Here is a 27,521-nt window from a genome sequence, read left to right as displayed (position 1 = left end):
CATGTCTGCCAATCCAGAGTCCGCTAACGTCATGTCTGCTACCCCAGGGACTGCTCACGTCATGCTAGCTACTCAAGAGATTCTTCATAACATGGCCGCCATTCAAGAGCTTCATTGCAAGATGGTCGTCACTCACGAGTCTCTTCGGAAAATGGCCGCCGTTCTAGAGTCTCATCACATCTCAGTTGATCTTCCAGAGTCTCATCATAACATGGCCACCATTCCAGAGTCCGCTCACGTCATGCCTGCCAAGCCAGAGTCTACGGGGCCTGCTCACATCACACCTGAGTTCCCGGCCAAGATGGCTGCCACGTCAGAGCCTTGCCAAGTCACGACTGTCGGCAAGATTTCCCCAAGGGATTTTTTTTGGGGGAGGCTATAGTACCCAAGCTCCTGCAGATGCGGAGCTTGCACCAGGACTTAAAAGACTAGCTAGTGTGATGGACCCACCACTGATGTCGGTGCGAGCAGCTGACATCCCAGTGGTCTCTTTGCACTCAAGCCCAGCAGGCATCCCACTTTCTGCTGCACTGCCCGTAATGGCGGTCGCCATTTTGAGTGTGTAGGCTGCACACTGCACTCCTGAGGCCTCTTCTGTCCACGAGTCTGCTCCAGAGGCCTCTTCTGTCCACGAGTCTGCTCCAGAGGCCTCTTCTGTCCACGAGTCTGCTCCAGAGGCCTCTTCTGTCCATGTATTCACTCCAGTGCCTCCAGAGGTGGCGGCTTCTGCTGCAGAACCTCGAGAGGTGGTGGTGCCCACTCATGAACTCACAGTCTGCCTGAACCTGAGCTAACATGAACTAAGAGTTGTATTTTTTTCTTTTTTACAAAGATGAATAACTTCTGTAGCAAATGTAGCTATTGCTTCTTGATAATGTTAATGCATTAGGAGCTGAGTAAGACACTTAACCCCTAGTTGCTCCAGAGGCGTGCGACCTCTGACATATATAGCAATTGTAAGTCGCTTTGGATAAAAGCGTCAGCTAAATGAATAAATGTAAATGTAAATGCATTAACTAAGGTTAACTAATGAGATCTTATTGTAAAGTGATACCTTCTGGTCTTTATAATTCTTTTGCACTTTAATCTATGTTTTTAAAATTTTTAACTTTATACATTTTTGTGAATTGCTTTATTGTATTTAAATGTTCAGTTATTTTTGTTATAAGAAAAACATTATACTGTATTATGACAACACTTTTTTTTTTGCAATATTTCAATATCGTTTACCGTGATAAAAGCATTAGCAATTAATCACAACACGAAAATGTGATGCCTTCATATCCCTAGTCATGGAGAGTTACAGTAGGCTTGCTGTAATAATGGTACCTGGGGATGAGCATCTTCTCCTGTATGTAGGTCAGGAACTGAGGGTGATCTTTCCTGGCGTGATACAGGCATTCCCCGTGCAAACACAGGATCTTCAGACAGTTCAGCATGTTGAAGAGGATGTCTGGCTCCTCAAACTTACTCATCTCCTACAAGAAACATTGCAGCAGACTCATGAGAAACATGAACGCCGCACAAGCCTGACTGAAACGAGAGAGACGTGTACCTGCAGAATGGTGTACAGAAGCTTCAGAGAAACAGGAAGCTGTAGGTACGAGAACTTCCTGTCTGCACTATTCTTTAATGCTGGGGAACAGAACACATTTGTAATCAGAAACAGAAAACGTAATGCACTAATGCATGATACATAAACAATACACAAGCATTGCTTGCTGCTGGAAGCGGCGCTGGTGTGGACTGTAACTGGGCTGAAGCGGTGCACATACGCGGGATCTCAGGAGAGGGATTGTGACTGCCGGGGTTTTCTGATGGAGCGTCTGCTTCATCCGCTCCATTCTCTGATTTAAGACTGAATTCAGTTTGAGGGAAAACCAAACTCTCCTCCAGACACTCGGATGGTTCCTGTCAAAAACACACGACACGCTGAAAAACCTCTTCACCTTTATCATTCACATCTGAATATGAGAAAAGCAGAAAGTTTGCGTGAGGTTTGGCAGGCTCAGTCCCACAGTCTGTTCCTAACCATCTGATGCTTGTTTCACACACAACTAGAATCAATTTCACTGCCTTGTAGGGTGTTATCTGACTGGCTGGATTTACACAACGTCCAGGAGAAAGAGCATATAGGCGTTTTAGTCATTCGTCACTGTAAGGGAGCAAACATACAGTACATTAGGGCTGGGTATCGAGTTCGATACTTTTTAGGCACCGACCGAATTGCCTCGATACCACCGAGTATCGAAAAACATCTTGTCGTTCGGTACCAAATTTCGATACCTAAGGGGTTAATCTCATCACCATCAGTGAGCCAATAATCCTGCAGCACTAGGTGTGTTTGACTAGAAACGGCGACGCGCAGATTGATCAGTGTTTGACCTCCGCGAGAGTGTTTCGAAAGCGCACGGAGCAGTCTGCTCTCTATACTGAAGCGCGCGTGACGCTCGCTGTGATTTCAGCATCTGCCGTCTCACTAAATGAGGACATAAACACATGAACAACATCTCCAGACCTGCTCTGAGACTCACTTCATGAGCATTTTACCGTTTGATTCGAGTAAAACTAACTCATATCATATACACACAGAACTGTAAAGGTATTCCAGGCAACCCGTCAAAATAAAAGTTCGGTTTAACTTGGAAGATTGCTGCAGAAATATATTAATATTGTTCAGCAGACAGTACATACTGCTACTATTAAAATTATTAAAACTTTTTTTTTTTTTAGTAATGATCACACAACAGTTATTCCATGTTTTAATTTTAATAGTAACCCCCCTTTGTTTGCCAAAATAAATAAACTTTGATTTTCAATCATTTAAAGATAAATTAAATTAATGTTTTATGTCTTCATTTGAAAACCAGATACAGAACACAGAATTTCTGAGGAAAAATAAAACATTTCATACGGCTATTTTAAGAATAAATTTAAATAAACTAAGTTGTTTTTATGGATTCAAATAATTAGACTACACCATAATTTAATAACAATAAAACATATGGTGAAAGAAAATAAAACACCCACTTATGAAAGTGGATGAAGATTTAAAATTTCTTGAAGTCTTTAACAACCTAGAAATGATGATTCTGTCTGAGCTATGTGTTTTAAAATGAACACGCACTAATGTAAACGTAGCCTAACAGATGTGTAAACTGAAAACTATTTGAACTTTATTAAAATTATTTATTTATTTATTGTGTTGGATATATTTTGTTCCTTTGTGCAGTGGCTCAGGAGATGAGGCTTTGAGTCTGTATAAATATCAACAAGCTAAAAAAAAATATTTTTTTCAGATAATGTAATCTTATTAAAACTGATTTCATAAAACTGGTATCGAAGAAAGTATCGTTCAGGGACCGGTATCGAACTCAAGGTATCGGTATCGGTATCGATATCGAAAATTTTTGAACGATACCCAGCCCTACAGTACATACTGTATTTGTCAAAGTTAGTGACTCAATATTTTGAGTCTGTCATAGCATTAAATCAGTGGTCTCAAACTCAATTCCTGGAGACCCACAGGTCTGCAGAGTTTAGCTCCAAATCACACCTGCTTGGATGTTTCTAGTGATCCTGAAGAGCTTGATTATCTGGATCAGGGCCCGTATTCAAAAAACATCTTAAGGCTAAAAGTAGCTCCTTACTCGCCGATTTAGGAGAAAATCTTAAAAATAGTGGGCGTGTCAGTCCTACATTTAGGACTTCTAATTTTTACTTAAATTTAGGTCCTAAATCTGTGAAACGTTAGGAGTAGTGAAGAGGTCATTAAGACCAACTCACAACTATCCTAAAATGGCTGTTGTCGGCAATCTGCCTCAGAATATAATCATTTTAGAAACATTTGGCGATAATGAGCCTTTAAAATGGTATCACCTTTAAGGTTTGGAGGTTACCCCAACTATAAATGTTCCTTTGATTATATCCTTGTTCTCATTAACCAGTTGGGCAAGAAGTAACATGTTCTTGCGTCCAGTCTGGTTTTCTGTTACGTTTGCATGTCTTACTATCAGCCGTGATTATTCTACTGTTCATTAAAATGATCTTTATATGCATATTCACTAATTATGAGAAGCACACAAGAGGCTGACAATTAGCTGAACATCACATTAGTGACACTCACTTAGCCTGCATTTTAAAATCTTTATTTGAATGTACCATTAGTTTTAATTTTTTAACCTTTATTTGAATATGGCAACATAATATCACTCTACAATATTTCTATGAATAAATCTCTGATCTATCAGCCAATCACTGTGTGCATAGTTTATAAACATGCTGACATCACCCATAGCAACGAGGTAAACCCCGCCCCCTTACTCTGAGCTTAACACTTCTCTCTATTCCTTAGTAAAAGTTTGTCTCAGCAGCTTTGTAGATAGGGTTTAAGAGAAAACACTTAGCTAAAAACTTTTACTGCCATTTAGGAGAACTCTTAGTGATAAGATAAAATGTTTTGTGAATACGGGCCCTGGTGTGTTTGATTAGGGTTGGAGCTAATCTGTGCAGAGCTGTGGCCCTCCAGGAATTCAGTTTGAGACTAATAACTTAAATACATTTTTCTACATTAGTCTGATATAATTTGTCTCAGATAACCCCAGCGCTGAGCAGCACATACAGTATGAAGAAAATTAAGCGTAAAATCCCTTTACATGTCAGTCAAGCTGCTCCTGGTTTTGACCCTGACATTATGACGGTCAGGCCACACGAGACAGTGGAAGAGCTTTAAAGAACCATCAGCTCAGTATACAGACGACAGACTTGTCTCACCACCAGCCGTATCTCCTCACGCGGCGTCAGTCTCTTCAGCAGATCACAGGCCAGCTGGTAGCAGAGGATGCTGGACTGGCACAGACTGCACTCCAGAGCCTTCTCGTCCTTCTGACAGGTGTGCGATCCGCCCCACGGAGCCTGCAGCACGCTGTTGATGATGCCCACCACATCCCGGCCCAGACTGCTCTCCAGCCCCGGCGTCAGCGCGTCGTCCTGCAGCTCCATCTGCACCAGAACACACGTCACACATCTCCTGAAGACTGTGCCAGCATCTCTGTGTGTGTGTGTGTGAATGGGTTCACCTGTTTAAGCACCAGGTCAAACATGAGGATGAAGCAGCCCAGGTTCATGTCGTCGTCGTCACAGTCCAGGTCCAGAGCACAGTTTCCGGCGGCGTGACCGAGGTTCTTGAAGGGGCTGCAGCGCAGGGGGCTGCGGAAGGGGCTCCGGAACGGACTCGGAAACGGACTCAGGTTATTGTGCTGCCCTCTCCTGCCGGGGTCAGACACCACACTCACCTGCGGCGGAAACACATCTGCGCTCGGCATACAGCTCCAAAAGTACACCATATCACAACCAAATATGAAAAAACTGTTTCCTTTTTAGACATCTGCCAAATATCTCTCCTCATCCCTTTAATACTTCAGTATGTCACATGTCATTTCTGTCGTGACAGCCATGTTTAACTGCATCCCACGTTCTTAACCCTCATGTTGTGTTTCAGTCGTTTGGACATTGCTGGTTAATGTTATTGCAATAGACTAAAACGTGCTGACTTTGCTCACAGCTGGTATAACCACCTATTTTGTATTTCTATTTGGAATTGAACGTTCTTTTTGGCCTCATTGAGCTGAGCTTATGCTCCTCAGTTTTGAAGTGAACGCTGACAGAATTATACACAAATAATGCTTTTTCAAACTCTGAGGAGCATAAGCTCAGCTCAATGAGGCCAAAAAGAACGTTCAATTCCAAATAGAAATACAAAATAGGTGGTAATTAAAAGAAAACAAGGTAAGAAAAGATAAGAATCCAATATTTGGTAATAATATAGCTCGATAACAGATTTATAAGCAATTTTTGTATGCTGGTATTTTTTGATCAGAAATGCCACAAGTGTAGCAAGGAAGGGGAAAAAAACTGCAAAAAGTACAAAAAACTGATAACAAAAACAAATGCTGATGGAGAGTGCAAGATTGGGTGATAATATGGCATAACGAGAGACTTTGAGCGATATTGAAAAGGCGGGTCAGTTTTGCCCGGGAACATCGGGTGAGGTGTGGATGCGGGTCAGCGCTGTGTTACCCTGCGGGCTCCTGCATTTCCTGACAGGTCTGCAGCTCGAGCTCTTTTCTGATTGGCCAGTTCCTTCAGTGAGTTCACACCATCAGAGAACATGCTGATGAGCAGCTGCAGAGGAACCACAATGTCCAGCTCTGACAGAACCTGCGGAAGAGACGCAGCTGTTCACACAGCAGACAGAGTAAAAGAGCCACCAACACAGACAAAAATGTTGTTAAACCTGTCATACAGTAGCTGTGTGGAGTCCAAATGTCCCCACAAGGATAATAAAACCTGAAATCAGCTACAGTCCTTACAAGAATAACACATTACATTTTTTTAAACTGCTTACATTTAAACTTTACACACAAATCCAACAATTACACACACAAAATGCAAAATGCCTCACATCTCTTGCAAAATGAAACACTGCATTCAAAATATCACAAACGTGTTCATGGTAAACATGAAAGCAAGACTGAAACCAAACTTTTTTACTGTAGGCATTTGTGGTTGTGAATAGAGTATTACACAGTACTAAAGAAAAGAAATACATCAGTCATGTGTAGTTGTGTAGATTTGCGTTTATAGGCCTGTTCTAAAGCATGATTGGTTGGGGTTCGGTGAAGCACATGTGAGGAGTTAGTGATGAATTAGTGTGGCTTTTTGATTGGTCGTGTTTGAAAAAGGAAATCAAGACACTTCCTCTTAGATATTTGTGTGTTACATAGAGAATTGTGTGTTGTGTTTTGTTTTAAAGTGTTTTATGAAATTGAGTTCAAAGGCAGAGAATTCAGCTTTCAGAAACTGTGTGACAAGTAAAGATTTTGTATGTAAGCAGTTGAAAAAAACTGTAATACACATACTAAATAATATTTAATTAATGAGCACTCTTTATTCATATCACACATTAAGGCAACATTTTTAAACTTACAGTGTTCACTGTGATGTCAAGAATTACGGCATACTGGACACCAATATTTAAACAATTCATAAAACATGAGTCACTGTCTGGCCCTCTGAGATTTGGGTATGAAGATGAAGGTCACGGGTCACGATTTTCTGAAGTATTTCAGCACATCATGAGTGTATGATAGCACCGTTTGATGTTTGCTTCTGGCATCTGATAGAGCGCTTGGATCAGGAAATGATGACTAGTAACATCAGAGTGTGTGTGTGTGTGTGTGTGTGTGTGTGTGTGTGTGTGTGTGTGTGTGCACCTGGTATTCATCACGTCCTGGGGACCAAATGTCCCCACAAGGATAGTAATACCAGTAAATCTTAATCTTGTGGGGACATTTTTTGGTCCCCATGAGGAAACAAGCTTATAAATCATACAGCATAAAGTTTTTTGAAAATCTAAAAATGCAGCATGTTTCCTGTGAGGGCTAAGTTTAGGTGTAGGGTTGGTGTAGGGCAATAGCACATACAGATTGTACAGTATAAAAACCATTACGCCTATGGAGAGTCCCCATAAACCACAAAAACCAACATGTGTGTGTGTGTGAGTGAGTGTGTCTGTGTGAGTGAGTGAGTGTGTCTGAGTGTGTCTGAGTGTGTGTGTGTGTGTGTGTGTGTGTGTGTGTGTGTGTGTGTGTGTGTGTGTGTGTGTGTGTGTGTGTGTGTGTGTGCCTGCTCACGTGAAGCCACAGCAACGCTTGCTCCTGCACTGATGCTGGATATCCACTGAATCTACAGCTGATGAATCCAAACATCTCCTCCATGGAAAAGGGAAGCGGACACAACTCAATGTCAAACATCTTACTGCAGAGAGAAACAAAACAACGACTTCAGTCAGATAATAAATCTGTGCCTCCTCAAAAACATCTTAGAGAAGATCAGTGAATCAGTTGTTTACAAAAGAAAAAGAAACATTGTGTGTGTGTGTGTGACAGGTGAGCAAACACAATGATATGAAGTTCCTCACTGAGCAGATGGGAACTATGGAAACACTGACAGGGGTCACTATGGCAACACGTGTTATTGGACACAGAGGACAGGTGTCTGGTGTGTCATGTACCTGAGGACCTCACGAAACTCCTTGAGCTGTTGGTCAGGAACTTCAGTGCGAATCGCCTCCAGCCACTCAGGCATGAAACACTCCCACAGTGGCTGACTGATCACGTTATAGGGGATTAAACACAGAATCCGGTTCAGTCCTTCCTTCAGCTGCGTCACCGTGCTGCACGACTTATCCCAGTAACCGCCCACCTGCGCAAACACACACACACACATTTGTTTCTCCTCACACACACACACTCACTCTCTCACTCACACACCCACACACCCACACACCCACACACATGTTGGTTTTTGTGGTTTATGGGGACTCTCCATAGGCGTAATGGTTTTATTCTGAACAAACTGTGTGTGCTATTGCCCTACACCAACCCTACACCTAAACTTAGCCCTCACAGGAGACTTTGTGCATTTTTAGATTTTCAAAAAAACACCATTTAGTATGTTTTTTAAGCCTTTTGAATTACGGGGACATAGGCAGTGTCCTCATAAACCACCTTCATACTGTAATACCTCTGTCATACCCATGTCATTATACAAATTTGTGTCCTCATAAACCACACAAATATGCACACTCACCCTGGCGAACTCCACTGGTTTGGGCAGAAGGCACATGACCATGACATCGAAGCGCACGTCACACACCGTCTTCAGCCACTTGGTGACGAACTGAGGCTTGAGCTTCTCCACCAGGCTGCCCACCTCGTCATCCATCATGTAAGCGGTGGAGTGGAACCACTGGAACACCATGCTGACCAGCCGCGCCAGACTCTCAGTCGGCGTGTTCTCGCTCGGCGTGCACAGACTCACCTGATCGAGTGAGTGCTCGTTAGTTTACTCGTTTGCAGAGACAGTGTCACAGTTGTGGAAAGCTGCTACTAGAGCTGTAATCGGGCCTTAAAAGTTAGAGCTTTGTAAAAACCCGAATCCATATACAGCCCGACATTATTCAAATGTGCGCACGCACACACCTCTTTTGCCTTTTGTCAAGAATGAGTCATTTATACATGTTTTAACATAATTTATTCATGACTAACGTAGGCTAAAAAATTATTCTTTCTTAACAAATTAAATTAAGATAAATTCTAAATTAAGATGGGTATTTGGCAATAACGAAATTAAGATAAAAGCTCCGCAGGTTTGCTTTGCCACTTCTCTCCACAATCCGGCCTCAACGTGATGGTGAATAGCAGCTGAAATTTAATAAAAGAATAATGCCAACATTAGCCTATATACTCTGTCTACATGATGCATTTAAGACTCCATTAATATTTAGTTATAATTTGAAAAACCTTTGCTCTTCAAGATTAGGCTACATGTTTTTGTGGAGGAAATTTATTGAATCCACTGTAGATGGCTTCAGCGTGGTCCTGCACACACTGATGGTACATCCAGCAGCACTGAACACCATTTTAATGCTGCTGCTACTGGCCGGGATGCATAGTACTGATCTGGCTAATTTTGCAAGTTTTGGGTAGGATGGTTTGTTGATCTTCCACCAGCCAAGAACATCCATTTCATTTTCCATGACAGTCGTTTCAATGTAGCGAGTGACCTCGTCATCTTCCCAGTCAGCTTCCTGTACATCTTCTTTTTGCCGGAGGAGGAGTGGGTTTGACTCCGGAGAGCTCTGGGTCTGGAATCTCCACATCTAGTGCACCTGCAGCCATGGCTTGCAGAAGAGTGCGGGCATGAGCATGTACGGCATTCCTGTCTGAGTGTGACAACATTCTCAGCTGGTTAAATTTTGGCCAGAGGAATGTTCGATCTTGTGGAGGTCCTGTATTATCACTTTACGTGCGAGCCAGTCTTTGTGCCGTTTACGCATGACAGCTTGCTGGGGGGAGACCAGGGCATTGGGCTGATAGTGGCGTTTCAGTTTCTCACACCAGAGGAAGCATCAAGGCCAAACTTTGTCACCAGTAGTTTCAATATCTCCCGTCTGATATTTTCTCCCGTCTTTGACTCTTCCAAAGGGAATATTGCAGTTGTCAGGGTTTTATTCACCAGTTCCATATCCTCACTTATGAAAAGGCATGTGATTTTCAAATAACTAATTTTCCGATAATCCTCTGTCCACATGTCTTTGGTCATTGTGACTGTGCCATCCTTCAACAAAGTCTTAAGATTCTGTACTAAAGCGTCCCTCTTTTCTTCTGCCATGTCACTGCACCTCTTTGCAATTGTCACATGTAGGGGAATAACAGAGTTTACGGGAACCCTCCCATACACAGCCCCAACATTAATTAGTTATTGCGCCAGCAAGAAAAACATTACATCTACATCTGCATCTGCACTACATCTTGGACGGCGTGTGAAGACATTTTCAGCAAGTTTTTTATTTTTGGAGAAACTATTTATTTAAAACACATACTGGTAGTAATTTGCTAACAGATATAAATCTTTTTAACACATTTAAAAAAAAAATTTCTTTATCGGAATTGTGAATGTGTTTTCAGTCTGAAAAGAATGTGATGAGATTAAAAAAATGGTAAGAAAACACGAGACACGAGAACATGAATTACTAGCTTGAATCCTTCACAGAATGAACTCACTGAATCAGCTGCTAAATCAACATCTGACTCATGAGCTGAAATGCAAGGTATCGTTATTTTCAATCAGTGAGAGGCTTCATCACTTACATGAAACAGCAGAAATTAACATTCAATATGTGTCTACTAATACTTAAATGACCAAAAAACAAAACAAAACAGAACTGCCAACCTTGGACTGTTTTTGAATACCATCAGTGTGATGGGATGGGATGGGACATGGGGGTGGGGGGTTCATATATTCCTAGATAGCTACATTATTACCTGAAGCTCATTGATGGCTAATGTCAAAATCGTAATTACACAATGTGCAAAATACAAGATTTAATGTTATATATTTTCCAAAGTTTAGTATTCAGGGTCTGGCCTCAGTCACCCACACTTTTGTGATATTCCTGTTATACAGTATTTTAGAGTAAACAGTAGGGATCCAACAATACAGTTAGCCCACGGTTCAATAAATACCTCGCTTTTTAACCACGGTTTTCGGTTTGGTTCGGTTCTGATGGCTTGGCACATCAGAGTATTTTTTGTGATTTACAATTTAAAATACTATTTAAAAAAAACAAATCCAGTACACTTTAATTAAAACTCCAGTACACTTCTGTACACTGTAGAAAAACATGGACTATCACATGTCTACTTAAAATCTATTTTGAGAGAAGTATTATTTTTATGGATTGGCCATTATTTAGTGCTATAAACACATGTCATGTGTGTTTCATTCATACTGGAAGCCAGAGGGCGCCCTCACGCAGAAAATCCACATTTGCATCACAGAAGTAATAGAATTAATGACGCTCCAGGAAATCCCTAATATGGGCAAAGGCATCCAGCTATCACTGTGACTGAATAAAAGATAGAAACGCTTTGAAAGATGAAACATTAAGACAATAAACACTTGATTACAACAATGTATTGTTTATCTGTGTTCTTAAAACCACCTCGGGTATTTTCATAATTAAGTAAAAGTATAATCCACTGCTAACGGACACAGCCTTTATTACAGTATAAAATATATATATTGCTGCATCACTCTGTGATAAGAAGCACATCAGATCACAAAAGGAGGTTATTTCTAACATTCGCCTGATGGGTTCTATCACTTCGGTCTAGTTTATTCTTGATTTTGTGACAAGAGTCCTGACACTCCTGTGTTGTGTTGTGTGAGTTGTGTTCTCATTGGCTGCGTGTTCTTGTCTTGTTTTGTTCAAGCACATGGCTTGTGATTGTTTTGCTGGCCATGTGCTTGTGTTTTAGTTTTGTGTGAGCATATGGCTTTTTCTTGTTTGTTTCCATGTTGCCATGTGCTCTCATATCTCTTGTATACCCCTGCCCACCTTGTTACCTGTTCATTGGTTCATTTGCCCCACCTGTTGTCCCTCGTGTGAACCTGTTATTTATTCTCCTTGTGTTTCCAGTCCTGTGCCAGTTTGTTGTTGAATGTTTCCTATCTTTTTCTTGCCTGCTTCTAGACTGTTCTTGTCCTGCAGCCAGTCAAGTTGCCCCTGTGGGGTATTTTTTGTTTGTTTTATTTTGATTATTAATAAAAAGCCCAACTCTTTCTGCAATTTTATCCTCGCCTCATCCCTAAACCTCAACCCTGACAGAGGAGTATGTTATAATGTTTTCTTTTGTTGAACAATAGGTTTAGAAATGCTTCTTGTTACAAAGATATTCGGCATGTGTTGCTTTTTCAAATGCTCCTTATAAACGGGAGGAGTTTCCTCATCTCAACGCGTAAACTCAGGGACAAATAATGCACAGAAATTATTTAAAGGCAAAACCGAAAAAATGCTGTGATTGGTCAAAAATGTGTCTTTTGCTCTTGCTTGTTTAAAGTACTGCGTGTGGACAGAGGTGCCACCAGGTTTTTGCGTAGTTTAGAGTGACAAATCATACCAGCGTACTTTGAGGTTAAAATGCGTACAGGTTGGCAGGTCTGTAAAGACCATTGTTTTTTCAGCACTTTAATCACTTTTCAATAAAAATAATGATGAATATTGTTGCTTATTATTGCCCCCCTCTAACTGTAATATTGGTGCTAATGTAACACGTGATTTGACCATAAGGGTCACAGTGGTGCACACATACGCTTCTCACCAGGAACCAGATGCCGAACTGGCTGAGCAGTCTCTGGTCGTGCTGGTCATCCTCTTTGTTGTCAAACTCCAGGTTGTCCAGGGAATGATGGGATGAAGACAGACCCATCTGACGGCGGCGGTTCAGCTCAAACTCCCGCAGCTCCGCATGGATTTCCGCCTCTTTCAGCAGACTGCGCCGAACGACAGTGACATTACATCACACTGATTAATGCTTGTTTCATATTAACATGTACTGTATGTTTTTCAAATTGAGACATGCTCTGAAAAAGAGTGAATCAACATATTAGAATGATTTCTGAAGTATCTTGTGATACTGAAGACTGGAGTAATGATGCTGAAAATACAGCTTTGAAAATAAATGAATCGATAAATTATTATAATATATTCACATAGAAAACATCTATTTTAAAATTAAATAATTATTCGCAATATTACAGTTTTTTTTACAGTTTTTTTGTTCAGATAAATGCATTTATTAGAATAAAATACTTTTGGCTGCCAGTGTATTAGTATTTTATATCTAATGTGCCTTATTCTCATTCAAGTAAACTAAAAACTGTTTGTCAGGAGTATTTTGACTGCAGTTTTTAGACCTGGTGGTTTTCTCTTTCTGAAGGTGTGTTTGTCTGCACCTGATCACAGCCTCTACGGTGCACACCAGCTCCTCAGCGCCACACTCGCGCGTGTTGATGGGCGGAGGAGACGTCTGGTACAGATGCGTCTCTGCCGATGCCCCCACCTCGCTGCTGTGGTGGTTGACATGACAACGCTTGCAGTAGCGCACAGGCCGGTTGCCGTGGCGACCGCAGCATCCCGCTGAGAAGCAGGTGACGACGGCGCGCCTAACATGAGAGCTGCAGTTCTGTGATGGAGAGAGAGACACAAACACGCGTAATGTGAGTGGGACAGAGAGTTTGCTCCCTGTAATGTTTTTAGCACTCACTTCAGAAACTCAGTAACAATGGCAGAGTGGACATTTTAATCTGCAGAGGAAAAAGCGGAGCAGGCGACAGAAACCGGCTCTAGTTCACAGATGAGCTGATAATGGATGTCCTAAAAATGATGACATGGAAACACATGACCAAACACACACAGGACAACACAAGCATATTCCCTCACACCAGGCTTACCTTCTTCTGACATATAGCAGAAATCTCAGCTGTTAGGATGAAATCATGAGGGGTATTGTTATAACACAAGACAAGAATAAGATAACACGTTATCCTAGCTTTACTAGGAACTAACAGTTAACTGCCCTTTTACAGCATTTACTCAACTGGGGTAACGGTATTTTCTACATATACTAAATCATTCTAGCATTTCATGTATACATTTACATTATTATGAAGAAACATGAAATAACAATTTATTGATATTATAACATTAATCTAGATTAATAAATGCTGTAAAAAGGCGTTGACTCATATTTCATGATACCTAATGCACTCAATCATATCAAATTAAAGCTTATTGTAAAGGAAGACAGAATGATCATAGTTGGTAAACTATTCCTTTAAGTAAATACATGAGTGTCTGCAGTTGTAATTTTAAAATGAGGAAGTTTCACTGACCTTGTGGTAAAAGCACATCAACAAGCCACTCAGCATGATCGCTGTGAAAGATCACAGAAGTTCAGGAACACAAACATTCTCACATCTTGAGCTGAATCATCTAATATAAGCTGACAGACAGGAGAAAAACAGACTGCTCCTCTTTTCCATCCTGATAACATGCAGAATCAGATGAAACCAGCTGCCAATCCTCTTGTTCTCTCAAGAGCAGCTGCATAAGGACCATTATAAAGTTTTAAGCATTAAGGTAACCCTGTCCAGTCAACTGATATCATTCAGCATTATAATTGAAGCATTAAACATCAACAGAAACAGTATCATGACATACAGCACAATAGTCCCGACTCGACGTCCTTTCCCAGTCCTGTTCCTGTCTCTCTGAACTATCAATTTTTTTCTTTGTCTTTTTTTTTATATAGGAAAGTTTATCTAAGTGAGATACAAACAGCAAAATGGGTCAAATAAACCAGAAACACAAAATTGTGGGCTTTCCTCACTAAACGCAATTACAAGATTATAAGATACAAGATCATGACCCCTTTAAAATGAGATTGGCAGTTGAAGGCTGAGTAGATGGTTCTGGATATTCACTGCAGACACACAATGCTGAAATAATGCAGCTTACCCAGCGATCCTCTGGCTGCACTCCTCACAGATGTATAAGGGTGGAGGTTTGTCACCCAATGCGACCGAGAGCGTTGGATCAATACACATCTGAAAGCAGGACGGAGCCACAGTCACAATCACACAGCATCTGGACCCTCAAACACTTTCAAAATGTGTCTTATTGCTAATAATGGACAATGTACTCAACTACAAACACGAGCTGTTTTTTAGGGTATTTTAGACCACAAGTTTCACTGTATTATTATAGGCATCTCAGGGCAAACCATCATTTCGGGTTTCATAAAAATCATAATAATTATTTTACCTCTCTGACAGCTTACCAGATCTTACTTCAAATTGTTGGTTTTAACATCTTCTAAAATAAGCACCATATTGTGCATGCACTGATCTCATTATTTCAGTGTTTGACTAGAGCGGTAACAGGGTCATCAGTTCCTCATGAGCTCCTGGTAATTGAGTTACAGCATGTCTCTTCCTGCTCTGCTTCTATGTTTGACTACACAGAGCAAATATGTGCAGGGATATAAAAAAAAAATGAATCAGAACCTGGGGTATATTTTTGAAATGATTCTGGGCATTTGCCTGTTTTTATTTTGAAGTTCTTGTCTCAATCGCAAAATCCTTGCAGTGCACTGAAATGTTTGCTCCCTAAAAAATCCCACAAAATCCACAACATTTTTGACTAGAATACAACAAAACCTACATTAAAGAATCTCAGAGGTTACAGTACCTTCACCGCTGGCTTATTAATAGAGTTCTGACACTCGAGGTGTTGGCAGTGAATGGGGTTCCAGGCTGGGATATAAAGAACAAAACAGACAAATAATGTGTACATTTCAGGAAAATGTCTGTCTCAAGCCACCGGAGCAGTGATTTCCAGTCTGTAAACCTATCGTTATTTTGAACAGTTCGTTTCTTTGAATCTTTCAACCAGTTCACCAAATCAGACTGAATCAGATAGGACAGTTACATATCCAGTCAAAACCGTCAGTCAATCAGTGAACCAATCTCTCAAATGAGTCCAACAATTTGTCTGGTTCTACAATCATTTGTAGAAAAGAGCTCCTTCCTGGCACCCTCAGGGGATTTAATTTATTTATTTGATCAGGGACAATGCACAAAAAACATTAGTCTAAAAAAGAAGAGATGTCATGTGCCAGGTTATAGCAAAAAATGCTAATTTCCACCCGCAGTCCCTGGACAGGTTGATATTATACTTACACAAATTCATAAAATATATACAAAATAATACATGGAAGCATTACTTCACTCACGTCATAAAAATACTCTCCACTTCAGGAATCTATCACTCACTTACTCACAATTTACACCATTCATATCACAGACATTCAGTGTGTACAGGTTTGCTTTAATAATAACCACTGTTTGGTCAGGCGTGTAAAAGTACTATAGTTTGTACATGAAATAATTTCGTTTGGAAGAGTATTCCAAAGGCTCACTGCTTTATAAGAGAACGCTTGTTGGCCATATGTGGTTCTTCGTCTGGGAACACTGCACTCTCCTCTGACTGTCGACCGTGTGGCTCTAGACATCGATCGATAGAAAGCGATCGATGTCCAATCTCCGACCACCACCAGTGTATGATCTCCAGCAAAACTTTACATGGTTTCTGCAAATGTTTCAGAACACCAAACATTTAACATCCCCCCCAGCAAAACAAACTGTTAAAACTAGTGTCCCTTTCAGAGAGGTTCGCAGCATGGAAACTACTGCCAAATATCTGTCCTTGGGTCGTAAGGACTGTAGAAATAGGATTAGGGATCCACTTTGCATATCATGCACCGCGTTGCAGCAGCATGGTCTCCACTACCGTGACACCAGAGCAGATGCATTTGTTGCAAACTCTGCTGGACTAAGGGGCCATAGAACATGTTCCCGTCCCAGTCAGAGAATCGGGCTATTACAGTCTGTACTTTTTGGTTACCAAGAAAGATGGGGGGTTGCATCCAATTTTAGATTGCCGTTTGAACCTCTTTTTCAGTACATACAAGTTCAAAATGCTAACAATCAAAATGATTGTATCTCAAATCCAATCCAGAGATTGGCTCGTGACACTCAATCTCAAGGATGCATACTTTGATATAGAAATTTTGCCAGAAAACAGGAAGTTGCTGAGGTTCGCATTTGGGCTCAAAAGCTCTTCCGTTTGGCCTAGGCTTGTCACCTCACATAAGTGAAATATATGGAGGCAGCACTGGCTCCTTTGTGACTCCAAGGCATCCACATTTTAAATTTCATAGACGAATAGATGGTATTGGTTCAAGCCAAGTCAAGTCACCTTTATTTATATAACGCTTTTAACAATGTAAATTATATCAAAGCAACTGCACAGTATCAAAAAAGGAAAATAGTGTGTCAATAATGTAAAATAAAAAGACTGAAAAACAGATTTTCAGTTAAAGGCATTTCATTATTGAGTTCAGTGATGTCATCGTCCAGCTCAGTTCAGTTTAAATAGTATCTTTGCAATCAGGTCGACGATATCGCTGGAAATGAAGTGTCCCCAACAAAGCAAGCCAGAGGCGACAGCGCCAAGGAACCAAAACTCTATCGGTGACAGAATGGAGAAAAAATCCTTGGGAGAAACCAGGCTCAGTCAGGGGCCAGTTCTTCTCTGACCAGACGAACCAGTAGTTCAATTCCAAACTGCAGCACAGTCAGATTGTCAGAAGTTCAGTCTCAAGAGCTCGCACTTCGACACACTGGGATGTCGTCCTCGCTGATCTCAAGTCTCTGGGGTTGAGGCTCAATGCCACGTAAAACATTCTTTCTCCTGCCCAGAGGACAATGTATTTAAGGGTCATATGTAATTCGATTACAATGTGGATATAGCTGTCTCCTGCACGTGTTGAATCCATTGTAAACACACTGAAATACATAAGGCTAGGTCAGGAAAGGTTACTTTTCTAGGTGTCATGGCAGCTGCATCCACGGTGATAAATTTAGGCCATGTGCATATGAGACATTTCAGTTGTGGCTCAGAGCCAGGGGATTTCATCCAGGGCCAATCCCCAGGGTGTTTTGAAGGCAGATCAAAGTTCACACGACGAAAAATGTGTAAACCGGAATGAAGCAGCGATCAGGGAGCTCCTCACTATCCGTACTGAAGCTAAAATCATTCGCCAGTTTAGTGAAATGGTGCACAGCGCATTATACACGTCACATGAAATGTCACGTGTCTTTACGCGATCTTTACGGGTTGTGTGTGAACGCATGCACAGATTTCGGAGAATCACTGGCAGTGTGAATGAACCAAAATCAAACATTTCCTGTGTATTTTCTGGAATCTTTGTGTGAAAGAGACTTTACAATGTCCAGTCCATGCCCTTCTGATTTATGTCCACTGCACCAGCCAGTGGCTTAAGTCGGAGCACCTTTTTATATGCTATGGGAGCGGCAACTGGGGGGTGGCTGCCACTAGGCAAACAATGTCATACTGGGTTAGAGATGCTATTGCCCTAGCCTATGAGGGGCATGGTCAAGCTTCACCTCCAGGAGTAAGGGCCCGCTCTACTAAGGGGAGTTGAATACTCCAAGACTCTGGCAAGAGGTGCCCCCTTGCAGCAAGTATGTGATGCAGCAGTCTGGTCCTCCCCGCACATGTTCATCAGGGTCTATGTTTGAAGGTTCGAAGTTCATGTTACTCCAGGCTCTCATGTACTTGAGACAACATCCCAAGGTCATGTCTGTGATGACCTCTCCAATGTTTTGTGTGCACACTCTACACAACCTTGAGGGTTCAGATATTTTCCAGTGTGCCGGCGTTGGTATTCCCATTCCCATTAGTGTTATAAAATATAGCATCGAGTGTAACTCTTGATAAGGAACATCTCAGGTTACTTGTAACCCTGTTCCCTGAAAAAGTGGAAACAAAATGCTGTAGCTCATTGCCGCACTGTGGGCATGTCTAGTTGTCCCTGAAGGTGCTTCCCCTTTTTTAGGAAACAAGATTACACTCAAGTAACCTGAGATGTACCTAATCTATTTGTAAAATAGTAACACTTGATTAAGACCAAATCAATACTAGCCTGTCGCACTCACTGAATGAAACACTGATGACAATAAAAAAACGCAATTCAAGGTACAGGTACGTGCCTACATATGACTTTATCCAAATGTGTTTGAGCATGTAAACCACAATGCTGAGATGTAAGAAATACGTGCTTATGTTATTGCTTTGACTTTGTTAATTGAAACGAACCATTTGAAAGCAGTGGTTTGGAGAAATTAATCTCACCTGTGTACTGCAAGCCTCTGTACTCACTGATGGCACCAGGAGGCTTCAGGTTGGGCCAGTAATGGAAGAGCATTTGAACAGCTGGAGGTTTGACTTGGGACGGGCCATAGGATATGACGTACAGAAGATCCTTTAAAAACACAGTGATCAGTGTCAGAGAGAAGTGCTTTTGGAAAAATCTCCAAAAAGACATGAAGAACTGAAGCATACCTTCCATACTTCCTGCTTGTATTTCATGAGACACTCCAAAAGCTGACAGTGGTACACTGAAGACAACCAGAGAAACATTTAAAGCCCATAATCCACACTATACTGAAAAAGCTACTATAGAGACTTCTGCAAATAACAATCAGTGATCTTGCAGCCTGATAAATGTGTATGTACCTGGATTTGAAGTGTACTGCATGGCGATCATCAGCATGGAGGAGGCAGACAGATTGACATATGCTGGAACGCCACCCTCTCTTCGAGTCGAACCCACTGCAACACATAAATCATTTTCTTACTTCATAGTGCACAATTGTCACGTAGTGTTGCATTTATTACTGCTTGCTGATAATCAAACCAGCTGCGTGCTCTACTTGAAGCACGAAGTGGTTGCTGAAATACAGTTAGTATACTCACAAATGGCCATGGGCAGGAAGGATGTGCTCAGGTACTCTATGATGTCCTTGTGCAGGAAAGGAGGAAAGGTGGCTAAAGTGGAGATCATGGTGTAGGGTAAAGTGCTGAGAATATCATCACTAAGGAAAGGCAGAAGGCATGTTGTGGTGTAAAATAAGGCCTGTCCCAGATCTGAAAGACAAGCAGATGAACAGATGAGCACCATGTCCTCTATAGATTCATGCAGCTTTAGCAACTTATCTCTGAACAGTACAATGGCATTTAAAGCTTTGCGTTTTCTTCCGAATGCATCCATAACAAAATACTAGCATAATATATGCTACTGTACATTGATAACGTTGTTATCCAGTCAAAGCTCTTTATGGTGAGTGACATGAAAGCAAAGTTTATTTAGCGGCCAGCAGATAGGAGAAATAAAGCTGGCTGACAGCTGTCAGGAAATTAGCATGTTTTATTGAAAACTGCCACTAGACAGAATGAGCGATTCCTGCTGATAATCCCAAAACGGTCAAATATTGGCTAAACTGCAGCAATATTCTCTTTTTTAGATTATTTTTGTTTTGTGCCAAACACACAGAGGATCTCAAAGAGATCAGAGTTCACCAAAGGTCATTCTGTCAGCATTTATTCCCCTTATGTGCTTCCAAACCTGAAGGACTTTCCTTCTTCTGCAGAAGATAAAAGAAGATAGGTGGAGATTATTAGCAACCAGTTGACTTCAACTGACTTTTCTCAGAATATCTTCTTTCATGTTCTACATCTGAAAAACAACATGAAGGTGAGTAAACGATGACAGAATGATTTTTGGGTGAACGTCAGGCACCAATGGCAAGTGCACCGTAGTGGAACTGATTTGTAGAAGACTGAGCGTATTTGTTTGGCTGGAAATCAACGTCCATCAAGCAGCAATCCTTATTTTGTGTGAAGTATTTTACAATCAGTGTAATTTTCTCTCTCCTCTGATACACTCAGAAGTGTGTCTCCAGGAGGGAGGCGGAGCTCAGGACTCACCGTGCTGACCGTGCTGCAGCAGGGGCACCAGGTCAAGCAAGGTGACGAGGGTGGCATAGAGCCCCTGATAGTCCAGTGAGGGGTAATCTGAGATCTGAACCTCCCGACTCTGCTGGGTGGCACCACCCCGGTCGGCCGGGGCGTCCCGCAGAACGCTGTAAAGGAGGGATCGAGTAACTGTAGGGTTGATGGAACTGACTTGTGGTCTTAGAGATGGGGTGAGTGGGAATGGCACAGGAAAAAGACACATGGTCATGGGCACGGCCAAATTGGAAGCTTCCTGGCTCTCCTTTCTGCCTGTACGGGACAGGATGCTGCTCCGAGGGAGGGGTGGGGGGAGGGAGGGGAACAGGGGAAAAAAAGAGACAACAAAGACACAAAGAAACAGCACATTACATTGAAATGGCTCTACAGAGACAGCGTAAGTAGAAAAGAACCAAACCCAGATATTCCCCACATAGGATGCAGTGTCTCCACAGACTTTGGAATTTGCTTTGGATGTGCCATCATCATCTATGCATTTGAAAAGCTGGCTTTTGGTTTGGATCGAAACTCAAGCAGGCTTGCGCTTGCGAAGCACGCGACGATCACTGCATCTCATGCGTATCTGGTGACTAGGAGCAAAAATATAAAAAATGGCATGTTTTCAGTGGCAGCCCCGTACTTCGCCAGAGGAACGAGCTTCAATACGCACGCGCCGCGCCCTCCGAGCAGCCAATCCCCGGAGGACGGGCGGCACGGGCCCGTCAGGAGGCCAAAGAGCCGTATGGGAAATATTGAGCAATGGAGGGGCTGTCAGAGATGAGAGCAATCTCAAAATAATTAGTTTTGAGGACGATACAGAGATGACACTTCAGAAACATGCTTCAGCCAGTAATAAACATGTATGTGAGGTTAGACTAAAAGATCCCTGGTCACAACACATGTTTATTGCACCGTCAAAAAGAATGTCTGTATGTAAATACATTATGATACTGCCTCAGTATCATTTCGGGGAAGAGAAATAATGGTTCGACAGGCATATGGATTTCAGTTCTAACAGAAATGTCACTAGTCTACGGCTGGGGAAAACTGTAATGGAAAAGAAATACGCTGGTTTCGAAAGCAATGTGTCATGTTCGTGGAGGGATGTGGAGGGTGTTTGTGTCTGCTGTCCCCTGTCAACTTCTACCTCAGCAGTAATTTGGTCTGTGATGGTCTTGGAGGGAGAGGAGAACGTATTGGATGTGCGTTACATACAAACAGGATGGTGTAGTATTTCTCACACTGTCTATTATCAAAGCTACACATGTCAGCCCTGTTTGGCTGGGAATGAGAGGTGGTTCAGCTGCAGAATGCTACATGAACAGCGTTCTCGACAAGAAAAACTCTACATTTCTAACATTTCAAACCCACTGAACACTAGGGAAATCCAGTATTTCATATCACTGACAGTACATTATCATTATCAGTACTCTTAATGACAAAAGGACCTTTAACACACAAACACTGATAAACATAAACAGGACAGGAATAACAAATGCAAACAACTACATACTGCTCTCAGATGCTAAACTTTCTTCTTCAAGCATGTTTTGAGTGCATGCACCTTTATTAAACTGTTTCTGTTGACACGTGAACATGAAGAAGAGCTCTTACACATAACATGAACTCATGAGTCTAAACTGTATTTCATAAAGCTACTGACATTTAAAAGACAAACAATAAAGACAAACAAAAACAATACTCAAATCAGGACTTCCCTGAATTTATCCAAAATGTGTACTTTTGGCATGCATGATGTTCCTGCATATATCTGATTATAAGACAGAGCTCAGTGGCTGTAGAAATTCTCAGATTTAGATAGATATATTTATCTGCTTTGTAATAATGAAACTAGGCCTGCCTATCATTAGAATGTAACAGTTGCAGTGTTTCACCTATTTCCAGTGTAGTGCACTTACCTGAGCAGGGTCTGGGAAAAGTATTTCAGAGTATTTGCAATGTCTGTTCCCGATGGCACTGGGTAAATATTGTGAAGCACACGGTTGTGATACTCTTGCAAGTATCGAATCTTAGAGCCAACTAAACAAATAAAGAGCAAAGTGACACATAATTAACATTTCATAATATTCAACAATCCACTGCTGCTGCTGCTTTGTGTTGTTTGATGAAGAAATCAGTAAATGAACATCTCTCTGAAACTGACATCTGTATTTTCACAGCATTACAGCTGAAACGAGACACCGTTTCTAACTTGCTCTCATTTCAAGTAAGTTTTCCACATCAGACAGTTTGGATTGTCAGAAGGACAAATGAACGAACCGCTGGAGCTCAGATGTGTCACAGAACAGCGTCTGTGTTTGGACGGCCGAATCACTCCTAGAACACGCTTCTCTTATTTCTCATGCTGGTTAATGATATTTTGCCTCAATTTTTAACACTCATCATGTTTTCTGTCTTACAATGAGAAAATAAAATAATATCAGACATTTTTGAGGAAGAGAGAAGTGATCTAACTCAGAGCTGTCAGCTGCAGACTTCACCACTTCATAAAGGAAAATTATGGATCTGGAGTAGCATATGAATAAATGAAAAAACAACAACAAAATGTTTGTTTCATGATTGTGGCAACAGTTGAATAAATGAGCCAATTCATTGAAACAAATAGTTCAAAAGAATCATTCTGTTAAAAATCTGTTTCATATATAACGAGAGTAAACAGAGACTGGGTCTGTCAAGCTCCAAAATCACATTAAACGGGCATAAAAGTGTCATAACCTGGACTACGGTTATGACATGACAGTTTAATGTCATAACCGTAGTCCATATTGACAATATATTCTGAATTCATGTGAAGTACAGGCCCCAATGTAAGTTAAGTTTACTATGATGAAGACAAGTTTGGATCAACTAGAGTATGAGTTAAAGGCAACAGAATATTTTTGATTATTAGTGATTTAAAAAAGGTCAGAATTCAGCAAAAGGGAAAATAGCTTTCCTTAAATAATGAACTACACAGATTTTACACTGTGCGTTGCTGCAGGATCTTGTAATCTTATGGCAGGCTGTTTTCATAGTCTCCTGCAGGGCCAGACCTACATAAACCTGTATAAACCCCCAGTGACTGCTAAGATATACAATGATATACAATCTAGGCCTACATTAGATCAGTGTTATTGACCACAGATATTGTGGTGTTCAACATGCAGCACACCTAGCTAACAATTTTTGGTTGCCAGAACGTTATTTTTTATGGTTTGTTTTTGGTTAGCCAGGAGAGATTTCTTAACGGAAACAGAACATTAGTTTTTGTTTTTTTAGAAAGTTATTATGTTCCCAGAACGTTAGATTTTGGTTCCAAGAAAGTTAGTTTTTGGTTTTTTAGAATGTTATTCTAACATTCCCCTAACGTTATTATAATGTTTCCCTCTTTACTCCAGTATGATCACCCCGCTGTACGTCAGAAATTCTCCAAAATGGAGCTACGCTGACACAGATGAGACGAACTGTTGAATAAAGTCTTTATTTTTATTTTCTTTGCATACAAAAGGTGTTCTTGTCGCTTCATAACGTTCAGATTGAACCATTGATGGCAGATGGACTATTTTGATGATGCCTTTCATACTTTTCTGGACCTTGACAGTGTTAATTGTTTGGCAGTCAATGGGACAGTCACAAACCTCCCGGTTTTCATCCAAAATATCTTAAATTGTGTTCCGAAGACGAACAAAGCTTTTATGGGTTTGGAATGACACGGGGGTAAGTGATTAATGACAGAATTTTCATTTTGAGGTGGAGTAACCCTTTAATTAGCCATAACACCCGATGTACTTGTTGCATCATTAGAAGAATGGCATCTACGCTAATATTAGTCTGTTTCTTTCTTATTCTGAGGTCACCGTAGCCACCCAGATCCAGGCCGTAACTAGATCAGATGGTGGATCAGCACCTAGAGATGACCTCTACAGCCCTGAACGTCCGTGGAGACCAGAACACCTAGATGAGCCCCAGAGACAGATCCTCAGTGAAATCCTTGTCACCTAGACAGCCATCGGGACAAGACCACAGGATCTAGATGAGTCCTCTGCACAATCTGACTGCGCTGCAGTTTGGAATTGAACTACTGTTTCGTCTGGTCAGAGGAGAACTGGCCCCCGACTGAGTCTGGTTTCTCCCAAGGATTTTTTCTCCATTCTGTCACCGATAGAGTTTTGGTTCCTTGCCGCTGTCACCTCTGGCTTGCTTTGTTGGGACACTTAATTTCCAGCGATATCATCGACCTGATTGCACAGATACTATTTAAACTGAACTGAGCTGGACGATGACATCACTGAACTCAATAATGAAATGCCTTTAACTGAATATTGAGTGTTTACTATTGTCCTTCTGCATTATTGACACACTATTTTCCTATTTGATACTGTAAAGCTGCTTTGACACAATCTGTATTATTAAAAGCGCTGTATAAATAAAGGTGACTTGACTTGAAAACGCGTGCAGATCAGAGTCGAGCAGTAAATGAAGATGAAACAAACTCACGAAGCTACGATTTCTGTTATCACTCTGCTTAACCCTGACAATATTATAATTTAAAACGTGTTTTGATTGATCTAATTTCTGTATTTGAATAAATGCTGCATTAAACGAATTTCAGGGCTCTGTATAGGTCATTACACAAAAAAATCTGCAACGTTTTCATTGGAAAGATTTTTTTATAGTGTTATATAGTTTTATAGTGTTAAAAAAAATAAGCAAAAGCTAGCGTTAGGGTATGGTTCTGTGTTTGCTGGGCATTGTGTCCCGTTAGAATCAGCTGTTACAAGCTCTTGAGCTGTGCATGCAGCAGATTCACTATCCAGTACAAGCCTGTGTTTGAGCAGCGGTGAGAAGGATCGAGATGTTTTATTATATCTTATAGTGTACATGAATGCGTATTTTTGAGGTGGACGGTCAATAAAACAGACGGTAGAAAGCAAATGGCGCTCAGACAGCACTGGTCATTTACAGCATCACAGACATCATCAACTATTACCCAATTGATCAAAATAATAGAGTACTGCGCTCCAGTATGATCAGATGAAGATGTTTTACTGCAGGGATGACTTGACTATTCGACCTTGAAAAAAAGACACCGCATCTTCTGTCTTCTGCAACACATATCTACATCTAAAATCTCACCGTGAAGCTCTAACATTTCTCTCTCTATACACACACGTGTCTCTTTCCCCTCGAGCACATTCACATATTCTATTATATTCCATAAATCAGACAATAGCAAGCGTCGTCATACTTACATTGCTCTGCCTTCGTAGACATGTTAGAAAATCTCCACGATTCATAAAGCAGATGTGAAAATGTGAGCGTTTCGAGCAGCAGAAGCTGAAACCACTGAAGAACATCACACAAAGCCCTTCTGAATGCCCAGCTTCACGACAGCATCTCCGACTGAGCTGCTAGTAGCATATGATTTCAGATTTCAGATGAACACAGAATGGACTATTCCGCGTCGAGCTGGTCTTCCTCTCCGAAGCAGATGAAATAAATATTGATTAAATATCGACTAGAACACCAGATCAGATCGACCTTTAAAAAAACCGTTTCTGTGCTTTCATTTTCTTCAACAGTTGGTTTCAAAATAAGCAGATGAAGATCTTTATACTGGCCTGAATATATTATGATCATTATTTTTGACACATTATTACACAGTTCAGCACACAATCGTCTTATTTTCTTCTTTTTCATGAGCACTGAATTCTGCTGATAGATTCTTTAGAAGAATATTATTCCGCCGAATGGGTGCCATTTGCAAATAAAATCAGCAAATACATATAATCTAGCCACATGGAGTACATGCTAATATTATGAGAATACTCAGCAAATTATATTAAAAATAATAAACTTACAGTAACAGGACAGTATATTTTTAACGACGCACCCAGCCAGCGTTACAATATCATCAAATATACAGAAAAGAAAATAAGAGCACATGCTTTCGATCATTTCATTGCCTTCAGAAGATCCAGATGTTGCAATATTATGTTGAAAATGTGTCTTGTGGGTTTTTCCCAGTTTTTTAGAGGAAATGTGTTAGAGTAACAGGACTGAGTGAAAACCTGAGGACACGACTACAATGTGTATTTTATCCCAAATATTATAAATCGATTTTGAAATAAATGTATTTAAAGCACAGATATGGAGGTACACAAAAATACAAAATGATGGATTTGAAACATTATATTTCATGTTCAAATGTAGCGTTAGACACTGGGGACATGGACAAATGCTATATTTTCAGTGTTTTAGGTAGTTTTAAACTTTTTTTTAAATTATATATTTTAAATTTGCAGGTAATTTAATGTGCTGGACACATTGCTTAATAATAAAATGTATTTTATAGTTAATTTTTATGCATGTTTGTATGTCCTGGGGACAGAAATGGCACCCATTCAGTAATTAGTCATATATTTTGACTGTATAGCCAGGCGAGAAGAAATTAATTTCCTACATGTTTTGTTTTCTCTATTAGGCCTATTATCCAACATCAAACTGAGTTTTTTGTTCCTTACTGCAGTTGTCATTGGCACACTATAGGAGTATGAATATATATTATAAATCATATAATCCCATATCTCTGCATAACAACTTAAAACTATAAGTATGTCCAACGTTATCTGCATACATATACTTTCACGTAAAGTTTTGTATACTACAAACAAAT

General features: G+C 40.8%; 1 protein-coding gene across 1 annotated transcript in view; it reads right to left on the bottom strand.

The window, feature by feature from the left end:
- The window catches only part of LOC306886342 (protein unc-79 homolog), a gene marked incomplete at both ends in the record, with an annotated part of 80,750 nt that extends 54,631 nt beyond the window's left edge, over nt 1-26,119 (bottom strand). Inside the window, 22 exon segments of the mRNA XM_079443383.1 lie at nt 1,330-1,478; nt 1,556-1,635; nt 1,776-1,911; nt 4,774-5,001; nt 5,079-5,294; nt 6,079-6,219; nt 7,695-7,818; nt 8,075-8,265; nt 8,653-8,883; nt 12,729-12,900; nt 13,363-13,592; nt 13,861-13,889; nt 14,302-14,342; nt 14,927-15,015; nt 15,659-15,723; nt 19,187-19,316; nt 19,397-19,452; nt 19,571-19,666; nt 19,811-19,981; nt 20,822-21,135; nt 22,765-22,885; nt 26,098-26,119. Coding sequence (XP_079299509.1) covers nt 1,330-1,478; nt 1,556-1,635; nt 1,776-1,911; nt 4,774-5,001; nt 5,079-5,294; nt 6,079-6,219; nt 7,695-7,818; nt 8,075-8,265; nt 8,653-8,883; nt 12,729-12,900; nt 13,363-13,592; nt 13,861-13,889; nt 14,302-14,342; nt 14,927-15,015; nt 15,659-15,723; nt 19,187-19,316; nt 19,397-19,452; nt 19,571-19,666; nt 19,811-19,981; nt 20,822-21,135; nt 22,765-22,885; nt 26,098-26,119 — 3,032 coding nt within the window.
- Between the last annotated feature and the right edge of the window lie 1,402 nt (nt 26,120-27,521).

The sequence above is a fragment of the Barbus barbus genome, assembly GCF_936440315.1.
Source record: "Barbus barbus genome assembly, chromosome: 20".
Lineage (NCBI taxonomy): Eukaryota > Metazoa > Chordata > Actinopteri > Cypriniformes > Cyprinidae > Barbus > Barbus barbus.
Note: the sequence above shows the minus strand (reverse complement) of the source record. Positions and strands in the feature narration are given on the sequence as shown.